This window comes from Dacryopinax primogenitus (genome assembly GCF_000292625.1).
Source record: "Dacryopinax primogenitus strain DJM-731 SS1 chromosome Unknown DACRYscaffold_1, whole genome shotgun sequence".
NCBI classification, from domain to species: Eukaryota; Fungi; Basidiomycota; class Dacrymycetes; order Dacrymycetales; family Dacrymycetaceae; genus Dacryopinax; species Dacryopinax primogenitus.
In genome coordinates this window covers 239037-259986 of record NW_024467198.1, presented here as the reverse complement: position 1 = coordinate 259986, position 20950 = coordinate 239037, and the positions used below count along the sequence as shown (strand labels likewise).

Here is a 20950-nt window from a genome sequence, read left to right as displayed (position 1 = left end):
AGCGTAGAATGCCCGAGGCACCGAATCCAGGCAAGCACACTTCACCCTACGCAGCAACATTCGTTGACTTCGCACTTAGAGGTGCTGAAGCGCATGCGCCTGTCTTCATCAGATCGAACAGAATCTCTAGCTGACTCCACACCGGTATCACAATTGTCCAAAGGAAAGGGAAAAGCACGAGTGGAGATCGAGGAGGAGGAGGATGGTGAAGATGTCGGCGATGGAGAGTTTGCACCAGGCGGAGACGCGGACTACTTTGCCGAAGAAGACGAAGAGGGACGGTTTTATGGAGGTGGATTAACAGGAGAGCAGAAGCAAATATTGGATATCTTCGATCATGCACAAGGTGAAGGAGCGATCGACGTGCGTACTGTCTTGTTGTCTACGCATACACTTTGCTCAAAGCACTTCACAGCCCGAGAATATCACTGTTCCTGCTGTACGACGATTATCACAGCGTTTTGAACGAGCTGTGAACAAGAATCAAGACCAACGATCAAAATACCCAGATGACCCAACAAAGTTCATCGATTCAGAAGCAGACCTAGATGCCGCTATTCGATCACTCTTGCCACTCGCTCAAGTGCCCTCCATCGCGTACCCTGAGATTGTCAAGCTGGGTACTATCGAGCGATTAGTTGGTCTCCTCGCTCACGAAAACGCCGACATTGTCATTACCGTCGTCGAAGTTTTACACGAGTTGACGGATGAGGATGTTGGTGATGAAGCTGATGAAGACGAAGAAAACGAACAAAAAAAGACTGAAACTATGAAGGTGTTAGTAGACTCATTGGTTTCAAACGCTGCCCTGGAGCTGCTAGTTCAAAATCTCCCGCGCTTCAACGAAGAAGAGGAATCGGATCGACAAGGCATCTTCCACACTCTGGGTATGTGTTTTGGATATTTTCAGACTTGCGTCATCCACTTACCCTCACAATCAGGCATATTCGAGAACATGATCGGCTTTAATCCTCAGCTATCACGTGTCCTAGTCTCGAAGACCAGCATCATGAAATGGCTGCTGGAACGCATACAGAAAAAGGGATACGACGAGAACAAGGGTTATGCGGCTGAGCTGTTGGCCATCACGCTCCAGGAGAACCGTGATAATCGGCTAGAGTATGGCAAGTTGGATGGCGTGGATGTGTCACTTAGAGTGCTGTCGGTGCGTGTATATTCCCCTGACACCAAACCAGCATGACTGACATCAGCGTCAGCAATATCGAAAGAAAGATCCGGATGAGGGTGATGAGACTGAGTTTATGGAGAACGTCTTTGACGCACTGTGCTCTGCACTTGCAGAGCCGGAGATCAAGAAGTTGTTCGTCGATGCAGAGGGTGTGGAGCTGATGGTCATCATGATGAAGTAGGCACTGTTGCTGTATACTTGCAAGGCTCTTCTGACGATCCCATAGGGAGAAAAAGGTCGCTCACTCAAGATCTATCAAGGTACTCGACCATGCCCTCTCAGGAGTGACAGGCACTGCAGGTTGTGAAACATTTGTTGAAGCCCTCGGGTTGAAGACCCTCTTCTCGGCATTCATGGGCAAAGGAGAAAAGAAGAAGAAAGCTGCTGCTAATGCAGCAGAGGACACCGCTCATACCCTTGGCATTATTTCCAGTTTATTCACCAACCTACCATCTGACTCCCCGGCTCGCATAAGGCTTCTGGCCAAGTGGGTCGAGGCCGATTACGAGAAGGTTACCCGTCTAGTGGAAATCCGGGAGCATGCAAGGGCGAGGCTTGAGGGGGCCGAACAAGGGATCGAGCAGGAGAAGAAGGATCTTGCTACAGAAGGCGAGGAGATGGGAGATGACGACGAGGTTGTATGGTATCTACGGAGATTGGAGAGTGGGCTCGATGTTCTCCAACTGGTGGATTACATTGGTGCATGGATTAGCATGGAGGACGATGGCGTACGTGGCGTTTCCTGTTTCACCTGTGTCAACAATAGAATGCTGACGATAAATAGGCACGAGCGCGTTTCCAGGAATTACTGAACAAAAAGGGCAAGTCCTTTGCGGACGTGGTAAAAGTCTTGATCGAGTTCCATGACAACATCGGCGAGGAGAGCGAAGACGAACAGCAAACAGATTCACCAAGCCAACGCACTATCATCGAGCAACTGATACCGTTCCTGGAAGCAAGCGAGCAATGAAAGAAGTTCATTGCGAAACTGTGAATGCAAACTGCCGATTAAAGCCCAGCACGCACAGCATACACCAACGCGCACCGAGTTTGGCAACAACGCGCCTTTGTCCTGTTTTGACCTGTTCTTTCATCGCAAGGTAAAGCGGACGCGTTGTCCTTTCCATTGTTTCATCGGCCGAGGGTCTGGAGCTACGCATCAGGTCTGCAATTTTCACGCAGTGGGAAAAAAAGATTGATCGGTATATTCGCACAATGTGTTCATGTAACCAATTATATGTAATGAGGTCATAATGTAATACCAGGTAAGCTCAGTGCTGCAGACGCAATGATCATGTCAAGAGCGCCTTGTAACTGTCGTAGTTCATTCTGAAACTTCAGCTCCGCATCGACTTTTCGCTGCAGTGAACGTAACAGGCGATCCACTAGAGGCGATTGGGCGATGACATCTCGATAGATATCTGACGTTCAATGTAAGGTAGAATCAGAGCAAAACATGATAAATCCCACCTAAAACGATAGCTGCAACATCACAAACGGCATTGCTGAATCGTGGATCGGCGACATGCTTTAATAAGAGGCGAAGGACTGGCTCAAGGAAGATCTCATCTCTCCCCGCCAGGGCAGTTCGTAGGCCATCTCGCTGCGCCAGTTCTTGGACAAGTGAGAACACAACCGTTGGTGGTTCCTGCATCACTCGTCAGCCAAAGAATAATCCCTGCCAGATTGAAAAGAAAACTCACACTCTGTAGTACCGTATCAAGCGCCGCTTCATATTGGAATTTTTTCAACATCATGTCGTACTTCTTCAACGTTTTCCTCTTCGCTTGCCGAACCTTTACCTCTCCCTCCACTGCCCGCACCTGCTTCGCTTGCTTCGTCCTTCGCTTCCCCTCGCCCAAGTGCTCCAACTCCCCACCCATGAAGAATTCGTACGCTCCCGTCCGTAAAGCCTCCTTCTTCTTATCCTCAGCAACAACCTCGCTTGCCTTCGGTTGTCGACGTCGGATTGAAAAGCTGCCGTCTGTCATGCCTGCCGCGAGATGCGTATCATCCGGCGACAGCGCGAGCGATAGAACCGGCGCTGGATACCGCATCGAGTGCACCACCTTATAGTTCGTCACGTCGTAAACCTTCACCATCTGGTCCAGTCCACCAGAGAGCACCCGGGAAGCATCACCGTTGAATGCCAGGGAAGTGACCGTTTTCTGGTGATTCGAGAGCGCTCGAAGACATCTCCCTCCGGCCACTAGGTCCCACACGCGCAAAACAGCGCCAGAGGCGGAGAGCGCAATCCCTCCGGATGGAAAGAGCAGAACATCCTCCACGGGTGTCTTGCACGCCATAACGATCTCAGCTCCGCCAGTCCGCGAGTCGAAAAGTCGCATGGTGCCGTCGTAGGAACCAGAGAGAATAAGGGATGGATTGGATGGAGATACGACCCCGGAACGTACGTAGTCGGTGTGGCCACGGAAGACACCAACGCACGTCTGGGATGGGACGTCGAAGAGTCGGACGGTGGCGTCATCCGAACATGAGAGGAGGGAGGTATTGTCCGGGGAGAATTTTGTTACATGTACAGGTCTGTGAATCCGTGAATATAAGCAGGCACATCGGATAATATAACGCACTGTTTGTGGTCATCCATTGACCGAAGAATTGCTCGTGTGCTCATGTCGAACAGTTGAATGAGCCCAGTGTCATCTCCCGCCACCAGCAGCTTCCCATCACCTCTGATATGCCCACTCCTGGCAACATCCTTGAACCTCGAGATCGTTTTCACGACCTTTTGCGTTCTTGGTGCATATACCTGTACGCGTGTCGAAGCCGTGACTGCATATCGGTGCGGTCTGGAGGGTGAGAAATGGATGCAGGTGACGGGCGCATGCTCTTTCACAAATACGGGGTTCTTGAACCGTCGCCAGTAACGCGATTCGGGGTTGTGTTTTGCAGCTGACCGAGGTTGTTTTTGGATAACAACAGGCTTGTAGTCCATTTTTTTGACAAGATGGGAAGGGGAAGAGGAGTAAGCGCTCGCAAGAGGGAGAAAGTGGCTAGGGTCTGGCTGAAATTTGGACGGCTTTTGTCGAACTTCCCTTACAATGACTTTTTTTTTATAGTCGCAAGAGCACACAAGATTAGAGGGCCAGCAAACAAGTTCATTTTGATGCGGAGTATCGCATAGTCGTCCATACAACCCTGTAGGAGACTACTGGAGCGGAAGCATTTGCGGAAGCAAATGCGATCCAAATGCGTGCTGTAGAATTACATCCAATCTATATCGGTGACATCCACCCCAGCCCGTCTGCTGCTGCTCATCGTGAGCGACTCGGGGTTGGTAGACTTATACCCTGGCTCTATTATCACCTCTGGGCAGCCTCAGCACGGTGGTTACGCGTCTGGATACATATCTGCCTCGGGGAGGTTCTGTTTGGCCATCCACTGCTGACTCATTACCTCTGAGTCAGCACCTAGGGACATAGTCAGCGCCAAGTACTCGCTGACTCATCTGGGACCCTAGCTAGCCTTGGCAACTCCTCGGCAGTCCGTCGTTGTCTTCCTGCATCTACTACTGGCACTCCGCATATCGCCAAACGTCACCTAGTCGGCTACACCTTACTACACCATTTCTCTTTATCACATTTCAGCTCAACAAAGACACTATGAAGCGACATAGATCGTCGGCCTTCGCAGGTCAATGTTGTTACCGTGAACTCCGGCAAGAAGACTATGCTACTATACAAAATTATCAGCCACAAAACATCGTGTATCAGAAGAAAAAAGTTAGACTAGCGCAAGACAGGCTAGCTCATTACATCGAGAAGAAATCGGACCAGAATGAAATGAGACTGAGACTGAGAAAAGAAACAAAAAGCATCAATCGTCTCCAGATGAGGGGCCCAATGTGCCCCTCTATGTGAGGCACGCACCCACTGTGGAGAACGCTGCAAAATTCTGGAGACCGAGATTCAGGAGAAATCAGCAATATCAACATCAACAGCAGCAACAGCAACCAGATAGTCGGTTCGTCATTCCCAGCCGAAGCCTTCCGTGATACGGTCCTCGTCCCTCTTGGCAGTGGTCCTCTCTTTCCAGACCATCCATGCAGCTTCTTGGCGCTCCATTATGTCAGGATGGTTGAGGCACCACTTTGGTACGCGAGACCTGAGAACTGCAGGATCGATGGGAGTGGTTCGGGTTCGGTCTTGATAGACCACGCCATCCATAGGCGCTGGTTGCATCTCAGACTGCCGGGAGGTCGGCACAACGCACGGAGTTTCGTCTACCACGATGTTCTCCGGGCGGATAGGAGCATCTTGGGGGGCAGACGGGTTGGACACGGTGCGGGGAGTTGAGAGCGCATCGCGGTGATTGAAGAACGTGAGTCAGGGGGGAAGGGGTCCGTCCGAAGCCCTGGCCAAGCCCACCCATATTGTGCATCTGTGGCTGGTCGCGAGGAACAGGGATGGAAATGACTTCAGGGTGAGGCACATTTTGACGGGCGACGGGGGCCGGCGGGGGGAGTGGGGCGGCAAAAGGACGCTGCATCCGCATGCGAGCGACGTCTTTGGCTCTCTCGTTGCGGGGAATGGAGGGACCCGCACTGGTTCCCTGGAGGATTTCAGGCGCGCTGCTCCTGCGAGATCCAGATAGTTCTTCTTTTCTACGCTTGAGCGGGCGCCTAGAGCATTCGGGGAAGTGCTCTTCGATCTCTTCAGGCTCCTCCTTCACCCGGACGCGTTTCTTGCCTTTCTTCTCGCCAGAGGACTCCTCTGTCCGTCCGAAAAAGTCGGTAAACTCTTGAATGCTCCTGAAGCCGGTGCCTTCCAGCCAGGAAGACCAATCGGGGCCTTCGGCGACAAGAGACTGTGCACGCCTAGGGAGAGGAACGAGCCGGCGCCCATCCCTGGAGCAAGCACCGGTGAATTGGATCTCGCCATCGTCGTCATCAGCTGTGGAGAGAATCAGTATCAGACCAACACTTAGAATGCTACTAACGTACGAGTTAAATCCTGGACGATTTGACGAGACGGAGGATTGGTAGGAGGGGGAACTTCTTCAGAAGGTGGCAAGGTAGGGAGAACTGGTGCCTCGGGAGCCGGTGCATGGACAGGCAACGGGGCAAGAACAGGCACAGCGGCAAGAGCCACAGGTGAAACAGGAGCAGGCGTCGGCGTGCTAGGCGGGGTCATGAGGCCAGGCCCCTCCTGCGGGGGCAGGGGAGGGACGACAGCGACCATTGCATTATGGGCCAAAACCGCCTGTACGCCCATCACGAGGGGGTCCGGGGGGCCATCCTGTCACAAAGTCAGGAGAAGCCGCTGCAAGAGGAGTGGAGACGTACAGCAAACATCGAATCAAAAGACTCGACTGCAGCCCAATACTCCTGCTGAGTACTCGTTTCGCTTACAGCCGAGTTCCTGTCATCCATAGGAGCCATCGTATGCCCATTCTGGACAGATATCAGGAACCATTCAAGGGAAAGGAAATAGACGAAGACATACCAACTCACAGAACTCACGCAAGAGCGACTCGTCTCGCGGAACATCATCTTCAGGCTCTTGCTTGATGGCGTACTCCTCGTACTCGTACGGCTGACTGGCTTCGGCTGCGGTTCCGACCAGAGCATGGTTGACGGTAGACTCGGGCTCGTACGGAGATTCCTCCCTATAACCAACTGGAGCCGGGTGCGCGCTGCCGTCGCGCCGCGTGTTGACATCAAAATGGACAGTCAAGAGCTGCTCCGGCACTGGCGTAGGTTCGCGGGGAAGGGGGGGCGTAGTGGGGAACGGATACACGCGCTTTGGCGGCGGAGCCCGCGGACCTCTTTGCAGATCCCAAACTTCAGGCGGCAATGGACCATATATAGGATTCAGGGAATATATAACTGTACCACCGTTTTGAAGTTCACCGTGGATGATGGTATCGGTCGGTAAACGCCATTCATGCGGAATTTGATCGCACGTGTACTTGGGGATGTATGTAGGTATCACACCGCCTATAAGCGTCAGAGTGCCAGATGTTGGTAGCTTCATGGCAAGCGTAGTGGATGACTTCGACGTGGGTTTTAAGGAGTACTCTGGAGTCGGCACTGAGGACATCATGACAGGTGCTTCGTATCCGACAACCATGGATCTTACGACTGATGCTATGTGCTACTCTATGGTCAGGAGGCCGTCGGATGCGTCAGAGACAGTAGAGTGACACTCCAGCGTACCCAAAAACATGCCTCTCGTCTCTGATCGCAGTACGCCTACGATCATCGCAAGAACTGCAGATGATGCTGCCTCCAGTCCCTGTGGCTTAGTATTGCAGCTCACAACACCATCTTTCTTCAGGTCCACGCTCGTGTGTGTCCTGTCCAGAAACGGTATCCTTATCTTCATCATAACTGCAGTGTTAGGTGACATCTCAGCACTGTAGTTGGGAGGCAGGTACTCTCTAGCAAGCACACATGACGACGGGGTCATAAACATCATCCTGACATCCTTGGTGCCCTTAGTACACACGACGAAGAACACCACAGATCCGTGAACGTTTATGAAGCTCGTAGACCACGTTATGTCGGGTGCATTCTCACACGCGTCGTGGAGTATGTCAAGAGTGTATCTTCCCATAACTTGTACGACGTTCACCCTTTTGACGACAGCGCCCACTCCTTGACTCGACGGGATGTCTGCACACACACGTCTCATCGACGCGTTCAGTACGTCCAGCACTCCGCTTCGCAACTGCACCTCTGCAGTCACTGTTGACAGCTGTGGCTCTGATATGCAGTCTCACGACGTACCTCGGACTCTCACACGTGTACACACAGTGCACTCTCCTCCTGTTCACGTCCATCTCGGACCTCCGGACTCCGAAGCCCTTCATGAAGCGCGCAGTAATATCGAAGTGCATGGGCGTCGCGACGACCAACGGACTCCTGAATATCCTGCTCTGCACATTGTCACTGACATATCCACCTCTGTGACATCCCGAGCTCCGACTACTCTGCGACGCTGCAGTAAGCTTGGCAGACCTGTCCTTGGTGTGCGGTTCGTATGCTCGCATATGGTAGTATGGTGCCGGTGGCAGCAGGCTGCTCAGGGCACCGTGCTTGCTATCATGGCTCCTCCCACTGTAGTCCAGTCTCCCACACCACGTAACAACGTTTTCATTGACAACATCATTCGCCTGGAGAACATCTCCGATTGGAGCGGCTTCAGTGTCGTGAAGAAGGCGCCAGTCCCCATGAGAGACACTGGGAGTTCGTACATCCCTGTCGAGTTCTCGTATCAGGGGAAGACTGCCTCTAACTTCACTGTGACTGCAGTCGTGCAGTACGGTGGTACCAACGCTGATGGTAAGCCTTACGTGATAGTCGGTATAGACGAGAGGATCATCGGCAACGTCATCAACGGTAGTAGGTTCAAGCGTCCAGACTTCGGTGGACACGTCACTGGCGGGCATGCAGTGTTCCGCATGGACATCGGGAATGGTTGGGACTCCTTCGTGTGGAAGGGTGCGAACGGAAAGCCGGACAAGTCTTCCTCTGCACCTGACTTCTTCAGGAACGGAGGCACGTTCCGCGCAGTCATGAAGGGGTGGGCGAAGGAGTCCCCCTCGAAGCATTCCTTCGCTCCTGGCTTGACGCAGATCCTCTTCGTTAAGAAGTCCACTACCGTCCTGCCTACGTACGTCGGCTCCTCGGGTCCGTCCATCGAGACCTTCATCGAGGACTTCGAGTCGCTCAGCGTGTAGATGCTAGTCTTGCTGCGTACTGTATGATGTACCACTGAACGATATTGCGCTGCCGTTTCAAAATTTTTTGAACACCATCATAGTACAAGAATACAAGCGACGTGTACTCGCATGTCAGAAGCAGCGCGGATATAGAAGCAGTGGTCATAGTATCCAGAACCACGTACGTAGACCGTTAGATGCAGTCACGATCAGGGACGAGCTGTTCCAGCCCATAGAGACATGTCACTCTCGTCAGCTCTCTAACAGCCATCATAGCCTTTCCCACGAGGTCCATACCCTCTCCGTCAGGCCCTGTGCCCAGTATGTCATTGTTGCTGTTGAACCTCACACGACCAGGGCTGGTTCTAGCCAGTGCCTCGAGAGACCGCTTGTTCTACTCGCACAGTGCTAGTATGCCCCAGAAGAGTGCCATGTACAGCTCGTTGCGTCCGAACGCGTGTTCCACATTGTGCTGCTTGAGCGTGCTCTGCACCAACGAGAGGACACTGCGAGGAGACCTGCTATCGAAGTCGTTGCGGTTGCTCTTCGTGATCAGGTTCGCACGCTTGAGAGCCGCGTATGCACAGAAGTGCATCACGGACTCGTGTGTACGACCGTTAACTACAACCTTGGACCTGGAGTACACATCCAGAGCCTTGAGGGGTGCATCGCCACTATGCATAACTGATGGCATGTCCATCGCGCCATCACTGTTATCATGCCTGACTCTGAGTGCTCCCATGCTTACAGCCACAGAGATAACCGACGCCGAGTCATCGGGAGATATGACGGAATATGACGCTGCAGACGGGCGCTTCACGAGAGCTGATCCATGGTCATCGATAATGCGATACGAGGACATAGTGACTGCAGACGACGCCTCGACGCTCTCCGGTAGAGGTACATTACGTGCAGTGATGCTCGACGACCTCGAGCTATGCCTCGGGGTGTATGCTCTCACTGTGGTGGCATCATCTGTGTCGATGATGACGTCGAAGTCATGACGGCCATCAACAGACAGGTGAGATGTGTTTACGCGGAGTGCGCCTGTGAGCATGCCTGACATATCTGATGCAGCCATTCCAATGGTGCACAGAGCAGGTCCCCTGCTTGAGGCACTGGAACGGTAGTCATGACTTCCGGAATGGACGAGATGTACGCCAAGGTGCGGAGGACAGATGCAGCGAAGGAGAGCATACGGAGTGACATGGACGCTAACCTCGCATCGGCGTCGATAATGGGGCCCAACAGTACAAACTCACTGCTGTCGAAGCTAGGTGTTATTCAGTCTTCAACTAACGACAGTCTGGACGTTGCTGTAGCTGCGTTGAGGGAAACACTGAGCTTGAACATGAGGATCCTCGGAGTCCTTGAGGACATCCACGGCAAGTTGATAACCATGAATGGTAAGGACAGGCTTGCGACTACTGGTAGGCACAGCTCAGAAGAGCCATCAGGATCCACCAAGTGGTACTACGGAGATACAGCCATGAACGACAGGTATAAAGTTGTGGGTGCGTTCACTCAGATATCTGGGTTGCTGTCACCATGGGCACTGCGTACTTCCTGTCAGTACACAACAGCTGTAGACACTCCTGGATGTCATGACGCTTAACTTGCGTGTCCTCGTAGTACCGAGTGTTGTTGGTGCCGGCCATGATCTCCTTGACAACAGCAGTGTACCTGTCCATAGATGTGGCTCTGGAGCCTCTGACCGTGACACCTAGTGACTCCATGTGGCAGCATACAGCTGCGACGAAGGCATGCACAAACGCACCCACAACTTTATACCTGTTGTTCACGGCTGTATCTCCGTAGTACCACTTGGTGGATCCTGATGGCTCTTCTGAGCTGTGCCTACCAGTAGTCGCAAGCCTGTCCTTACCATTCATGGTTATCAACTTGCCGCGGATGTCCTCGAGGACTCCGAGGATCCTCATGTTCAAGCTCAGTGTTTCCCTCAACGCAGCTACAGCGACGTCCAGACTGTCGTTAGTTGAAGACTGAATAACACCTAGCTTCGACAGCAGTGAGTTCGTAAAGGACGTCGGGCGCGGGAGGGCGTTCGGAGGGGTCTTTAGAGAATAACGGCCAGTAGGGCCCCCCCCGGGTTTGACGCACTCCATCGACGAGACAATCGCAAGTGAATGTGTAGTTACAAGGAAGGTAACGCGAGTCCAAGTTCGGAAGCTCTGCCTCGGGCTCTGCGGCCGTTGCGGACGCGGACGCGGGCAGTTGGGGAGCCGGCTGAGGGAGAAGATAGGCAGGGAAAGCAGGCGGGTTTTCGGGCTGAGCACTGGAGCTTTGCGCTGATGCTGCATTTAGCGGTATACCGAAGATCGACCACAGCTTTTCAACCAGGGCAGATTGACGAACGGACATCGGAATGTTACCGGTGTATCTGTCCTGAGGGCGGCGCCTGTCGCCCATCGGCGACGGAACTTCATTGTGTTGAGGGCGTATGTTCAGACCCCGATATGGGACAAGGCTGGAAGTAGCTGCGGCTGGCGGGGCGGACGTACCCGTTTCACGCTTTGCGCCTTCGGGATTGAATGTCACTGTGAGATACCGCTGCATGTCCTCCAACTGTAGGCCTTGCGAGGCCAGGAGGGCGCGAACCGTCCGGGACACGGTTTCCACCTGATTGGTAACGTGAGGCACATCAGCGAAGATGGTATGCCAGTCGTGGGGAGGTGAAGGGGCGTTGACAGGCTGTGCATTCCCGGGCCACGTCGGTGGCGGCGGCCGGGAGTCGTGTCCAAGGGGGGGCATTATTGAGGATGTTGTTGCGAAAGTACGGCGCGCCATCTTGTCTGTACATGGGCAGGCCAGCCTGGATGGCTGCGTCCCAATTGAACACCTTTGTTGAGGTGGTATGGGGGACTTCGCTTCCGGGAAAAGGATCGGCAGCTGCCTCTGCAGCCGCTGCAGCCGCTAGTGCTTTCTCGTGCGCGTCTTTGACTAATAGCCCGCGCCTGTGGAAGGATTTGGCATGATGGAGTGGAGTGGATAGATTATACTTACAGGTAGTGTGGGAGAGCCATTTTTCTTGCCCACGTTTCCATCTCTGCAGGACCCATCTGTCTCTCTCCATGGGCCAACATTTTGACTTGATGTCAGAAGAGTGGATGGGAGTGTTGTAGTACGAAGGTGAAGGTGAGGATGCAAGATAAAGAGGAGAGGCAAAGAGTCGAGGGGAGAACGACAAAAACCTGGTAGAGTTGCAGATGAAGGTACAAAAGCAAGGAGGTAACCAGAGTTGGAGGGAATGTCGCCCGCTTTCCACTCCCCTTTATATACGTCGTCGACGCTACTGGCGGCGGTGTCAGTGCCCAATCATAATAATACGTACCAAATACCAGTCACTGGGCCAAAGGTCTTGTGAAGATCGCGTGTCAGACCCATTCATTTCCACTCCCGATTGAATGTCTCGACTTTGTTTGCCAGCTCTTCAAAACAACATTCCACAGATTCCACATCCTTCGCGGGTTAGTCTTGCCTTTTTCAGGCCAGACCCAAAGCGGCACAGGGTCTAGCCATCAAAAACACGCTCGCATAGAAACAAGGGAAGCAGCTCTTTGCCCGGCATTCACAGCCCCGTAACGTGTTACACCGAAAAGAGCCTAAGGCCAGCACAACGTTAGTTCTATCACCTTTGTTTCCGCGCCCCTCACCCCTATTCGATCGCCGCGCCTTGGACCCGCAAAACTCCGCATTTCCGCACTCTTCTCTGATGCAGTCCAAGAATGGCTACATACGTATGTTGCGGCGTTAAGCACACTTCTATCGCTGACAAAAATTATGCCCGCGCTCTCACTGTACCACTGCGAGAGTATATGATTTCCCAACCTAAGCAGCAAGATCGCCTCAATCGGACCTCCAAAACGACACCGACCAAGATAGATCTTCCACGGTGTTGAGTCTCTTGCCACAAACCTGACTTTTTCGCGCGAGAGAGAGATGACTGGTCAACGACGCGCTTCACAAATTATACCTCCGAAAGTCAGGCCATCGACCCGGGGTGTTATTCAGTAACCCCAAGCTCCACAAAAAGAACTCGCCCCGATTCCGGATCTCCCATATCATGGTCATGTTACCAACCCTCGACCCACGAAATTTTATATCGCCAGCCAGTCACTAGCCAGCTTGCACTGGCCGAGAGTATTTTGAGACACTCTGGCGCTTTCCATGTGAGGGTTCATCATCTCAGACCCAGTAGTGATGAACATTCGTATAGTGGCCTCAGGAACACCGATACCGGGTTTACGCTTCTTCCTCGACTTATTGCGAGTTTGACTTGGGAGAGCCGATATCAATGGACCAGCCAGTCGGTTCACTCCCCCAACGATCCAGCTTTTAATGCACATGCACGCAATCCAGTGACCATAATCCATACAGTAGCGGGTAACAACATGCGTACAGCTCAGTAAGGCTTATGCTTCTTTCGCCGCTCGACCTCCAATGACTTGGCCTTCCGAGCTCCGATCTCCACCGGCCGCACCCCCGTCTCAGCTTTCTTCAATTTGATTGGCCGATTCCCCACATACTTGCCTAATACCACCGTCAGCGCCAAAATCTCGCGTTATATTGAGAGAACCCACCGTCCATCTCCTTCCAAGCCTTGAGGAAATCCTCCGGATCAGAGAACGCGACGAACCCGTACCGCGCTTTCTGCGTCAGCCGATCCCGGATCACCCGCGCTTTGGTGAACGTGGGGTACTTGTTGAACGCGTTCGTGAGCACGTCGTCACTCACGTCGTTACTCAGATCGCCGACGAAAAGCCGGAACCATTCTAGACACCGGTCAGCGTCGTCAGGCCAAACACAAGAAATGTAATACGTACTCGGGTCCCATTCAAGTAACGTCTTGTCTTCCCACACTTTGCCAGCCCCTTTGCGCAGCACCGTCGTTCGCTTCTGCCCTGGAGCAACCTTCCCACCAGCCCCGCCCCTTCCCAGTTGCGCCCCCGGAACATACGCACTCTGTTGGGCCGCGATACCCAGATCGTACTCCGCGGCATTGGCAACGACGGGCCGAGGCGCGCTGGAGCTCGATCCTGGGAAGGGAAAGTTGCTAGCAGAGCTCGAGGAAGCGTAGTATGCTGCTGGGTCGTAGTTCCCTCCATACTGGCTATAGTACCGCTGAGAATAGTCGTACCCCGAGGCCAAATTATCGTTCGAGTCCGCCATGGTGTCCTGCCTGAGGATTTGGGTATGTGGTCTGAAGAGAGTGTGACTTGGGCACAGATAGGGTGCATCAGGTGTGTGATCAGTGGCGCAGCCCGCGATGGCCGTGACAATGCGGAAGTATTTCGCTTCCGTGCGCGCTAGAAGCTCGGCGTTTTCCATGTTCCCGCCGGTGTTGGTGCCTGGTTTATCACGACACTCACTTGTGATGATTCATGTCATTTTCCTGTCGTCCAGTGCTATCATGGTTGAATCGACGGATGAGGAGAGAGAAAAAACCCATATGTCTGACCGAAAATTTTAGTGAGGCAACAAATCGAAGTAGTCAGCAGTGGGCATCGCATGACGTGCAGTCATGTGACGATCAGCTGACTCAGGCGCGTCCCTGTCAGCGATCAAGTTTTGGGTGTTCAAACGGACGCGATGTACTCGAACTTAACTCCATGAAGCCGCATACATCTGCTCCCAATCACATACATTCAAGCAATCACGAATCGGAGACATGATGTTTCACGATCGTGTCCAGATCTGACAAGCGTGCAATATCGGAATTGAGGTCGATCTGTCGAGCCGGTTCTGGCCAGTAACTTCAAAGTCCGTCCTCGATTTCACCTATGAAGACAGTTCCTCAGTCTATCCTGCACCGACTCAAAGCGGGTTGAATCAGGGAGAGAAAGGAAGAACGGATCGACGTCCGGCGCCGGGCGAGAGTCATGTGACGATCAGGTGATGCGGCGCGTCCCTATGAGCGCTCACATTTTGGGTGCTCACACGAACGCGGTGCACTCAAACTCACTCTTAGGACTGCATACATCTTCTCAATATCACACATATTCAAGCAAACAAGCAACGGATACATGGGGTTCCCCGACTGTTTCTGTCTCTGACAAGCGTGCAATATCAGAAACGAGGTCGATCTGTCGGTCCGGATCTGGTCAGTGACTTCAAAGTCCGTCCTCGATTTGGATCACTGTGACGAGCAGCAGACATTCCAACTTGAGATCATAACAACGCGCATTTGATCGCATCTACACGCTGTGGATATAAATTCCCTCGCATTGTTTGCGTAAACAACACGCTTTCGTTCCCCCCACCATCTGCTCGTTCTTTGCCCCTAGACTTGCCACTCCTTCTATGGCTTCACATCCTGCAGACCACGATCATCCTTGACGCCTTCAGCGGCCACTGATCATCCATTTCTGTCTATCATCTCCCGGTATCTCCCTCTTTTATCTTCCTGGAAGTCACGGTACGCGTCTTGTCCATGCAGTACTGCCGAGAACCATGACTGGCTGATACGCGCAGCCCTGCTACCGCATGAGCGTACGTATGACGCTCTGGGACTGTGACCGTGGTAGAGAGTAGGTATACTCAGCCCTCGTTGAAGCGTTGCCTGCAGTAGTATGGAGGTGCGTGATATCACTTCCTTGTTCAGCAAACGCAACAGCACTGACGCTGCGGCACAAGCACCTCATGTAGCCCTACCCGCGTTAGAACGCGCATGTCTCGACACACTCGAACTTGTCCAACATTGTCCTCCCTGTCCACTAGCGTTCTCCCCACTCCTCCCACTTCCAGCATCGCTGTGGATCATCGCTATTCTCCCCAAGGCCTCTTCATTCACTCGCCTCCCCAGCAGACGCAAGAATGTCAGTGTTACATGGCAGGCAGCTCGTCTCGCCATGTTCAAGTAGCTCTGGTCTCGGGTACGGATCTTGTTTACGACTGTTATCCAATACTCATGGACGAGTAGAACACTGCTACCAGTTATTTCCCCAGCACATGCCATGGGTGTGTTTGGCATGTAGATGAGCAAGGCGTCAGCCAGAGAGGTAACCGAATACGGTCCTTCGCCTCGCCACCCTTTACGACTCGGAGCGCACCCTTGCGGTACAGACGTCTCCGTCTATCTGCCTACAATCGCTGGGCGCGTCCTCAAGTCCAACCAACGGACTGGGAACATTCTTTTTTCTTCCTCTCGCCACCTTCCGATTGCAGCATCACGAAATTTGCCGTTTTTGCTCAATCATACCAGTGAGTCGCTCTCAGGCTCCAGGACTGCATTTCGCACTGACTGCCACTTGCTAGACATCGCCCTATACGGACACAAAGTCGAGTTCGAATCATGCGCACCGCCGCAAACCTGATTTGCCTGCCAGTGATCACACATTCAGCGCGCGGTGTTGTGCATTTGTTCGATGCGGCCACAACTACGACCCAGACGTAAGAACGAAGCAGAGAACCGAGGAGACCACATGATCGACGAGAGTATCGGTGAGTGAGCAGCGTACTGTCCATCGCGGTCCTACGTAGACAGGTATGTCTGTCGTGTACAGATATAGCATGTCCGGGAATAGGGTTGATGAGCGAACACAGGGCTTCACGAGCGCACCGTCTGGTTTAGAACCCTAGGACCAGTAAACGGAGGGTGCAGGCGAGATGCAGCCGCGCAACAGGAAGAGGTACGCTAGCAGCCCGCCTTACGAAAACGTACCACTGACCTATCCTCATAGGCAGCACAAGTGTCTCCCTCCCAAATGAGTCTGGCCAAAACACGACACCTCTTTCACCGCTGGAGCCCAGCAACCTCCGACACCGCATGCCTCATGTTGACTGGTTAGTTACCGGTCGGCATCTCCCTGTGCCCTGCACAGCGCCCGTCCACCGAAAGGTCCATACGCTGTATTTGCTGTGCTGTGGAGGGCTCAGGTGCGCACGATCCGAGAGCGAGTGCATGGTATTGTGGTTCTGGATGAACCAAAGCTCATTACGGCCAGAAACGTCGCGTTGCGATTGGCTTCGTCCGTCGGACATTCGGAAGGTTGCCGGGGGAGATATGGTCTAGAGGTGGCAGCGGCTATTGTGATTCGTGCGTCCTCTCTTTTTCAACACTCTGAATATTCACTGATGAAAACACAGAACCTGTCTCGCTAGCGTACCCAGGCTCTCCCCACCTCCCACTGTAGTGTCCCTCTACCTTCGATCCACTATCGACCTACGGATATCCCTTTTGCTTTTCCCATTCCCCATGCTCGGTTGCCGGACCCTTGGACAAGAAGTGAGCATCATCGTTGTCCAGAAAGCGGGATCCAGAAGCTGACAATGTGCCGAATGGCAGTCATGGTGGTCATCTTCTCTATGCCATATGTTGAGGAAGAAATACTGACGAGGAGCACAGCACTACCACCCCACGAGCAAGGCTCCTCCTGCTTCGCTCGCCGCCTCATCTCGGGAGACAAGGATCGTCGACACCTACGACTACGAGGAGAGCCTACGACGACTACAACATCCATAATGCATTCTCAATGCTATAACAGCGGACTGATGAAGGAGGCCACCACTTCACATGTATCGGGCGGTCTGGAAACATGGATCTGGTAGGGGAAGGAGAGAGCGTCTCCGCTGTCATACGGCAAGGCGGCCGGTAAGTAGGGTGCTTAAGCAGATAGAAGTATGTCGTTTCCTCCTGCGGCGAGCACAGAGCTGACCCTGTGACACAGGTAGCCCCGTTTGAGCCCTCCGAACCTCGGAGGCGGGTGTCAACAGACTCGGACACGGCCGATAAAACGATGAGATAGCACCTTGCACGGTTCAATATTGAAGTAAGTGAACTATATAGTACATGAATGAGTAAAGTGGACTGATGATTCTCAGGCCATGTTGCACGTTAGTCTCGCTTACTACTCTAATGCACGCCACCGATTCCGCACCGATATTTTCCCCATGTCCCACCGTCAGCAATTCCTAAGATGTGGCCTCGTCGAACTACAAAAATTGGACAGTATTCGATTGCATCGTGTACCAGGACATCATGGTCACTATTGCAACCCATGACGCAAAGATGGATGTCAAAAGATGCGAGAAGGGGAGGAGGAGGGGGAGCGCCTTCGGGGAAGGCAACCGGGAGGCGAACACCGTCGTCTGAGCCTATGCGCTTTGGTGAACTGGGTTCAACCAGACAGGGCGCATGCTGGATATCCCAAGGTGAGCAGGTGTTTCTCGTGGCGGATGATGTGGTGCGACGAATTGCCGGTGGGTGAATGGCAACAGCCGTTCCAAGCAGCGGTCTGCATCCCATCCCTGCCATTTATCTCTGTGCACCGTTCATCCGCTGATCATTGCTCAGCTCCAGCTCTGGAAGAGTACAAGAGGCAGTCAAAGCGTACGTCAAGAAGAGAGTGCGAAGCTGTCAGTATATTCGAATTCCACACGGCACAGAGCAAGGCATGACTCTGTTCGATGTTACTTGTAAGGACGAGGGAGCAGTGTTGAATGTTTCCAGCCTCGCCGCTCTGCAGCAATGCACTAGTTCTGACTGTGCTGATCAGTCCCCCGTCGGTAGGCTTTGATCCGGAAGAGGCCTGAAGAAGTAAGCATATTTTCGATATTACCCCTAGAATAATAGATTGACACATGCCCAGCGCAAACTATAAGGCATCAGCCCAACGACCTCTGTGCTGCCGTGCCCAGCTCTCTTGACCTCGCATCGTAATGTACCTCGATCTCGCATCAATTATTGCGCTCTCCTTTTCCCTCTCTCTTGTCTTGGACAGACGGTAAGCATAACTATGGTCATGAACACGGCAGATTGGTTGACAAGGTGCAGATACGATGTGTGCATTGCCGGGCATTTCCCTCCTGCCCGCCCTATTCATCATACCCTGATCGCCAAGCATGTCATACAACACAAGATTGCTCAAACGCTCGACATTGAGTTCCTCAAGGCATCGTCTACGTTACTAGGAGAATGCGGAAGTCACGGAAGTGCTGGCAGACAGCTGGAGGACGATTTGCAAATATGGGTGAGGTTGTCTCATGCAGTGCGTCATCTTTACGGGCAGGTAGAAGACACGAGCTGACTAGTGAAAGGTATGTTGTACGGCGATATGAGTGTCCTATTTGTTTGAGGGAAAACACCGGACCACAGAAGTGTTCGAAGACGGGTCGAGGACAGGTCGCACACGTGGAGGAGGTTGTCTTGTAGAGTGCGTCATCTTTGTGGGCCAGTTCGGAAACAGGAACTGACTACTGACAGATGCTGTCCACAGACATGTGCTTGCTAGGCTCTAGCCGCGGCTCCTACCGCCCCTTCTTGATCGAGCGGCGATCGCGACACGTGGTATCATGCAAGATAGCATCGTCCCCGGCTTCGTTTGCACTCAGGCTTGTTGGGTCGTTTCTGGTTGGCGGGGACGTGATCGTGCCGCCCTTTACTTGGTACGATACAGAAGCAGTGAGTCAACGGTGTGCTAGAGGACTGGGCGACAGGAACTTATGATTTCTAGATGATGTTGGACGAGCCTTGTGATATTACCAGCTGCCGTTCGTCGCCGTTCCACGCCAATTCCCGCCTGCACCGTGACAAGCGACAAACCCGACGTAAGTCCATGGCTTCGTGCACAACGTCTTTACAAACACAACCACGATTGAGGGAGGTAGGGAGGATATCGCCGAGAGCAGGCACGAGAGGTGCGACGACTCCTTGATTCTTCGCCGCGCATACTTCGAGACAACAGCAAGACCGTAGGCTCAAGAACGAGGTCGACATTTCCATCCAAAGCGCTTTCTGGCCCATATCTTTATGCCAATTATCCATGAAGTCACTGTTGAGGCTGTGAGCACATCTGCCGCTAAGCTTGGACGAAAATAAAATACGCTTCCTGCAGCACAGGCTTGTGCACTTCCTCTCCTTCCTCTTCTGCGACATTCCTTCGCTCACCCTCACTGAGAACAGATACATGTCAAGAAAACGCCCCGTATTCATATCCACCCCATGTATCAACCTCTAAGATCACCGGCCAGAAGACCGTTCCCATGGATAGAATCGATTTTCTGGTATGGCCATGAGACCAGTCGCAATCGTTCATTTTCTCTCCTCCTTCCTGATTGAGCGCAGATGACAAGCCTTGTATGATACAAGATAGCGCCATGTCAGATTCGTTCGAGATGAGGGTTGTCGATTCGTTTCTGGATTGGCTCGGACATAATTCCAGCGCCTGTACTTGTTCCGACGTCGCAACAGTGAGTCAACATCGTTCCAGATGGGGACTGGTAACTTCCAGATCCTGTTGGATGGCCGTGGCGGAATTATCTGCCTGGCCCTGCAGCTCTTCGCAACCGTCTCGGATCCGGATAACCAAACATAAGTATATGCCATCAATACACTACAACACGAATATAAACACGATCGAAACGGACATCGAGGAGAGCAGCACCGAGAGGCGGGACGATGCCTTCGCGTCGGGCATGCCGTACCGTCCTCTCCTCCGGCATTCCGCCTACACTCGCGAGCAATGATCGTCAACCTCTCCTTATTCACCACTCCAATGCTCGCATGTATTCTCCGCAAGGACCATCGGCACCAAGACCCGTCCCGGCAATGGGATCGATGGCCCCCAGCGCATTTGAGAGCACCTTTCATTTGTGCGCTTGCAGCGCCTCAAGCACTCCTGACAGAGGGGACGATGTACCTCCACCGTTACTGCGAATAATCCTACTTGCACGTATCAAAATGACAGCTTCATCATTTCCTCTCCATCTCTTAGTAAATGCGGCATTGAAACAGTGTTACTAAACATAGCCCCGCACTATGTTCTATGACAATGAGTCTTCCGCAGAGAGGAGATGAGCCAGGTATGATTAGGGAAAACAAGGCGACTACTTCTAATTTTATTGTGCGTGGCTTATGTGGTCATGCTATATACATATCCGTATGAGAGCGCTGTGATATTGATGTGTTTGGTTTCGGCGGAGACAATTGCTTGTGAAACAAAACAAAGGAATGTTTCCGGCAGCGGGAAGCACCCTCGTGTCTTTAACTCCAGGACGATGGGGAAACGTGAACATGTTTGTCAGTGTTTCGGTTTCTGTCCTAGCACACACGCTGGA

The 20950-nt window shown here is 52.8% G+C and overlaps 8 protein-coding genes across 8 annotated transcripts; 3 read left to right on the top strand and 5 right to left on the bottom strand.

The window, feature by feature from the left end:
• Positions 1–93: 93 nt before the first annotated feature.
• DACRYDRAFT_73265 (DUF1716-domain-containing protein) lies at positions 94–2159 on the top strand (the record flags this gene model as incomplete). Its single annotated transcript, XM_040776000.1, has 6 exons — positions 94–363; positions 422–887; positions 942–1165; positions 1218–1366; positions 1416–1917; positions 1974–2159. The coding sequence occupies 6 exons, from the start codon at positions 94–96 to the stop codon at positions 2157–2159; spliced, it is 1797 nt and encodes a 598-aa protein (XP_040632910.1).
• A 230-nt stretch (positions 2160–2389) lies between these two features.
• DACRYDRAFT_19349 (WD40 repeat-like protein) lies at positions 2390–4154 on the bottom strand. Its single transcript, XM_040771462.1, has 4 exons — positions 3781–4154; positions 2893–3733; positions 2660–2837; positions 2390–2610 (listed from the first exon to the last, which is right to left on the bottom strand). The coding sequence occupies exons 1-4, from the start codon at positions 4143–4145 to the stop codon at positions 2438–2440; spliced, it is 1557 nt and encodes a 518-aa protein (XP_040632909.1). The 5' UTR covers positions 4146–4154; the 3' UTR covers positions 2390–2437.
• A 295-nt stretch (positions 4155–4449) lies between these two features.
• Positions 4450–6228, bottom strand: DACRYDRAFT_92196 (uncharacterized protein). Its single transcript, XM_040777050.1, has one exon. The coding sequence runs from the start codon at positions 5702–5704 to the stop codon at positions 5393–5395; it is 312 nt and encodes a 103-aa protein (XP_040632908.1). The 5' UTR covers positions 5705–6228; the 3' UTR covers positions 4450–5392.
• Positions 6229–7822: 1594 nt separating this feature from the next.
• On the top strand, positions 7823–8893 carry DACRYDRAFT_102970 (uncharacterized protein; the record flags this gene model as incomplete). The annotated part of the gene is made up of 1 exon (XM_040767697.1): positions 7823–8893. One exon carries the CDS (start codon positions 7823–7825, stop codon positions 8891–8893), a length of 1071 nt encoding a protein of 356 aa, XP_040632907.1.
• A 376-nt stretch (positions 8894–9269) lies between these two features.
• On the bottom strand, positions 9270–9941 carry DACRYDRAFT_102969 (uncharacterized protein; the record flags this gene model as incomplete). The annotated part of the gene is made up of 1 exon (XM_040767696.1): positions 9270–9941. The coding sequence occupies one exon, from the start codon at positions 9939–9941 to the stop codon at positions 9270–9272; it is 672 nt and encodes a 223-aa protein (XP_040632906.1).
• Positions 9942–10395: 454 nt separating this feature from the next.
• DACRYDRAFT_102968 (uncharacterized protein) lies at positions 10396–11683 on the bottom strand (the record flags this gene model as incomplete). Its single annotated transcript, XM_040767695.1, has 2 exons — positions 10396–10950; positions 10997–11683. 2 exons carry the CDS (start codon positions 11681–11683, stop codon positions 10396–10398), a joined length of 1242 nt encoding a protein of 413 aa, XP_040632905.1.
• Positions 11684–13254: 1571 nt separating this feature from the next.
• Positions 13255–14075, bottom strand: DACRYDRAFT_19347 (RNA-binding domain-containing protein). The gene is made up of 3 exons (XM_040771461.1): positions 13720–14075; positions 13477–13668; positions 13255–13426 (listed from the first exon to the last, which is right to left on the bottom strand). The coding sequence occupies exons 1-3, from the start codon at positions 14063–14065 to the stop codon at positions 13299–13301; spliced, it is 666 nt and encodes a 221-aa protein (XP_040632904.1). The 5' UTR covers positions 14066–14075; the 3' UTR covers positions 13255–13298.
• A 2185-nt stretch (positions 14076–16260) lies between these two features.
• DACRYDRAFT_102966 (uncharacterized protein) lies at positions 16261–17357 on the top strand (the record flags this gene model as incomplete). The annotated part of the gene is made up of 7 exons (XM_040767694.1): positions 16261–16336; positions 16439–16524; positions 16576–16678; positions 16734–16792; positions 16840–16931; positions 16982–17120; positions 17241–17357. The coding sequence occupies 7 exons, from the start codon at positions 16261–16263 to the stop codon at positions 17355–17357; spliced, it is 672 nt and encodes a 223-aa protein (XP_040632903.1).
• Positions 17358–20950: the final 3593 nt, after the last annotated feature.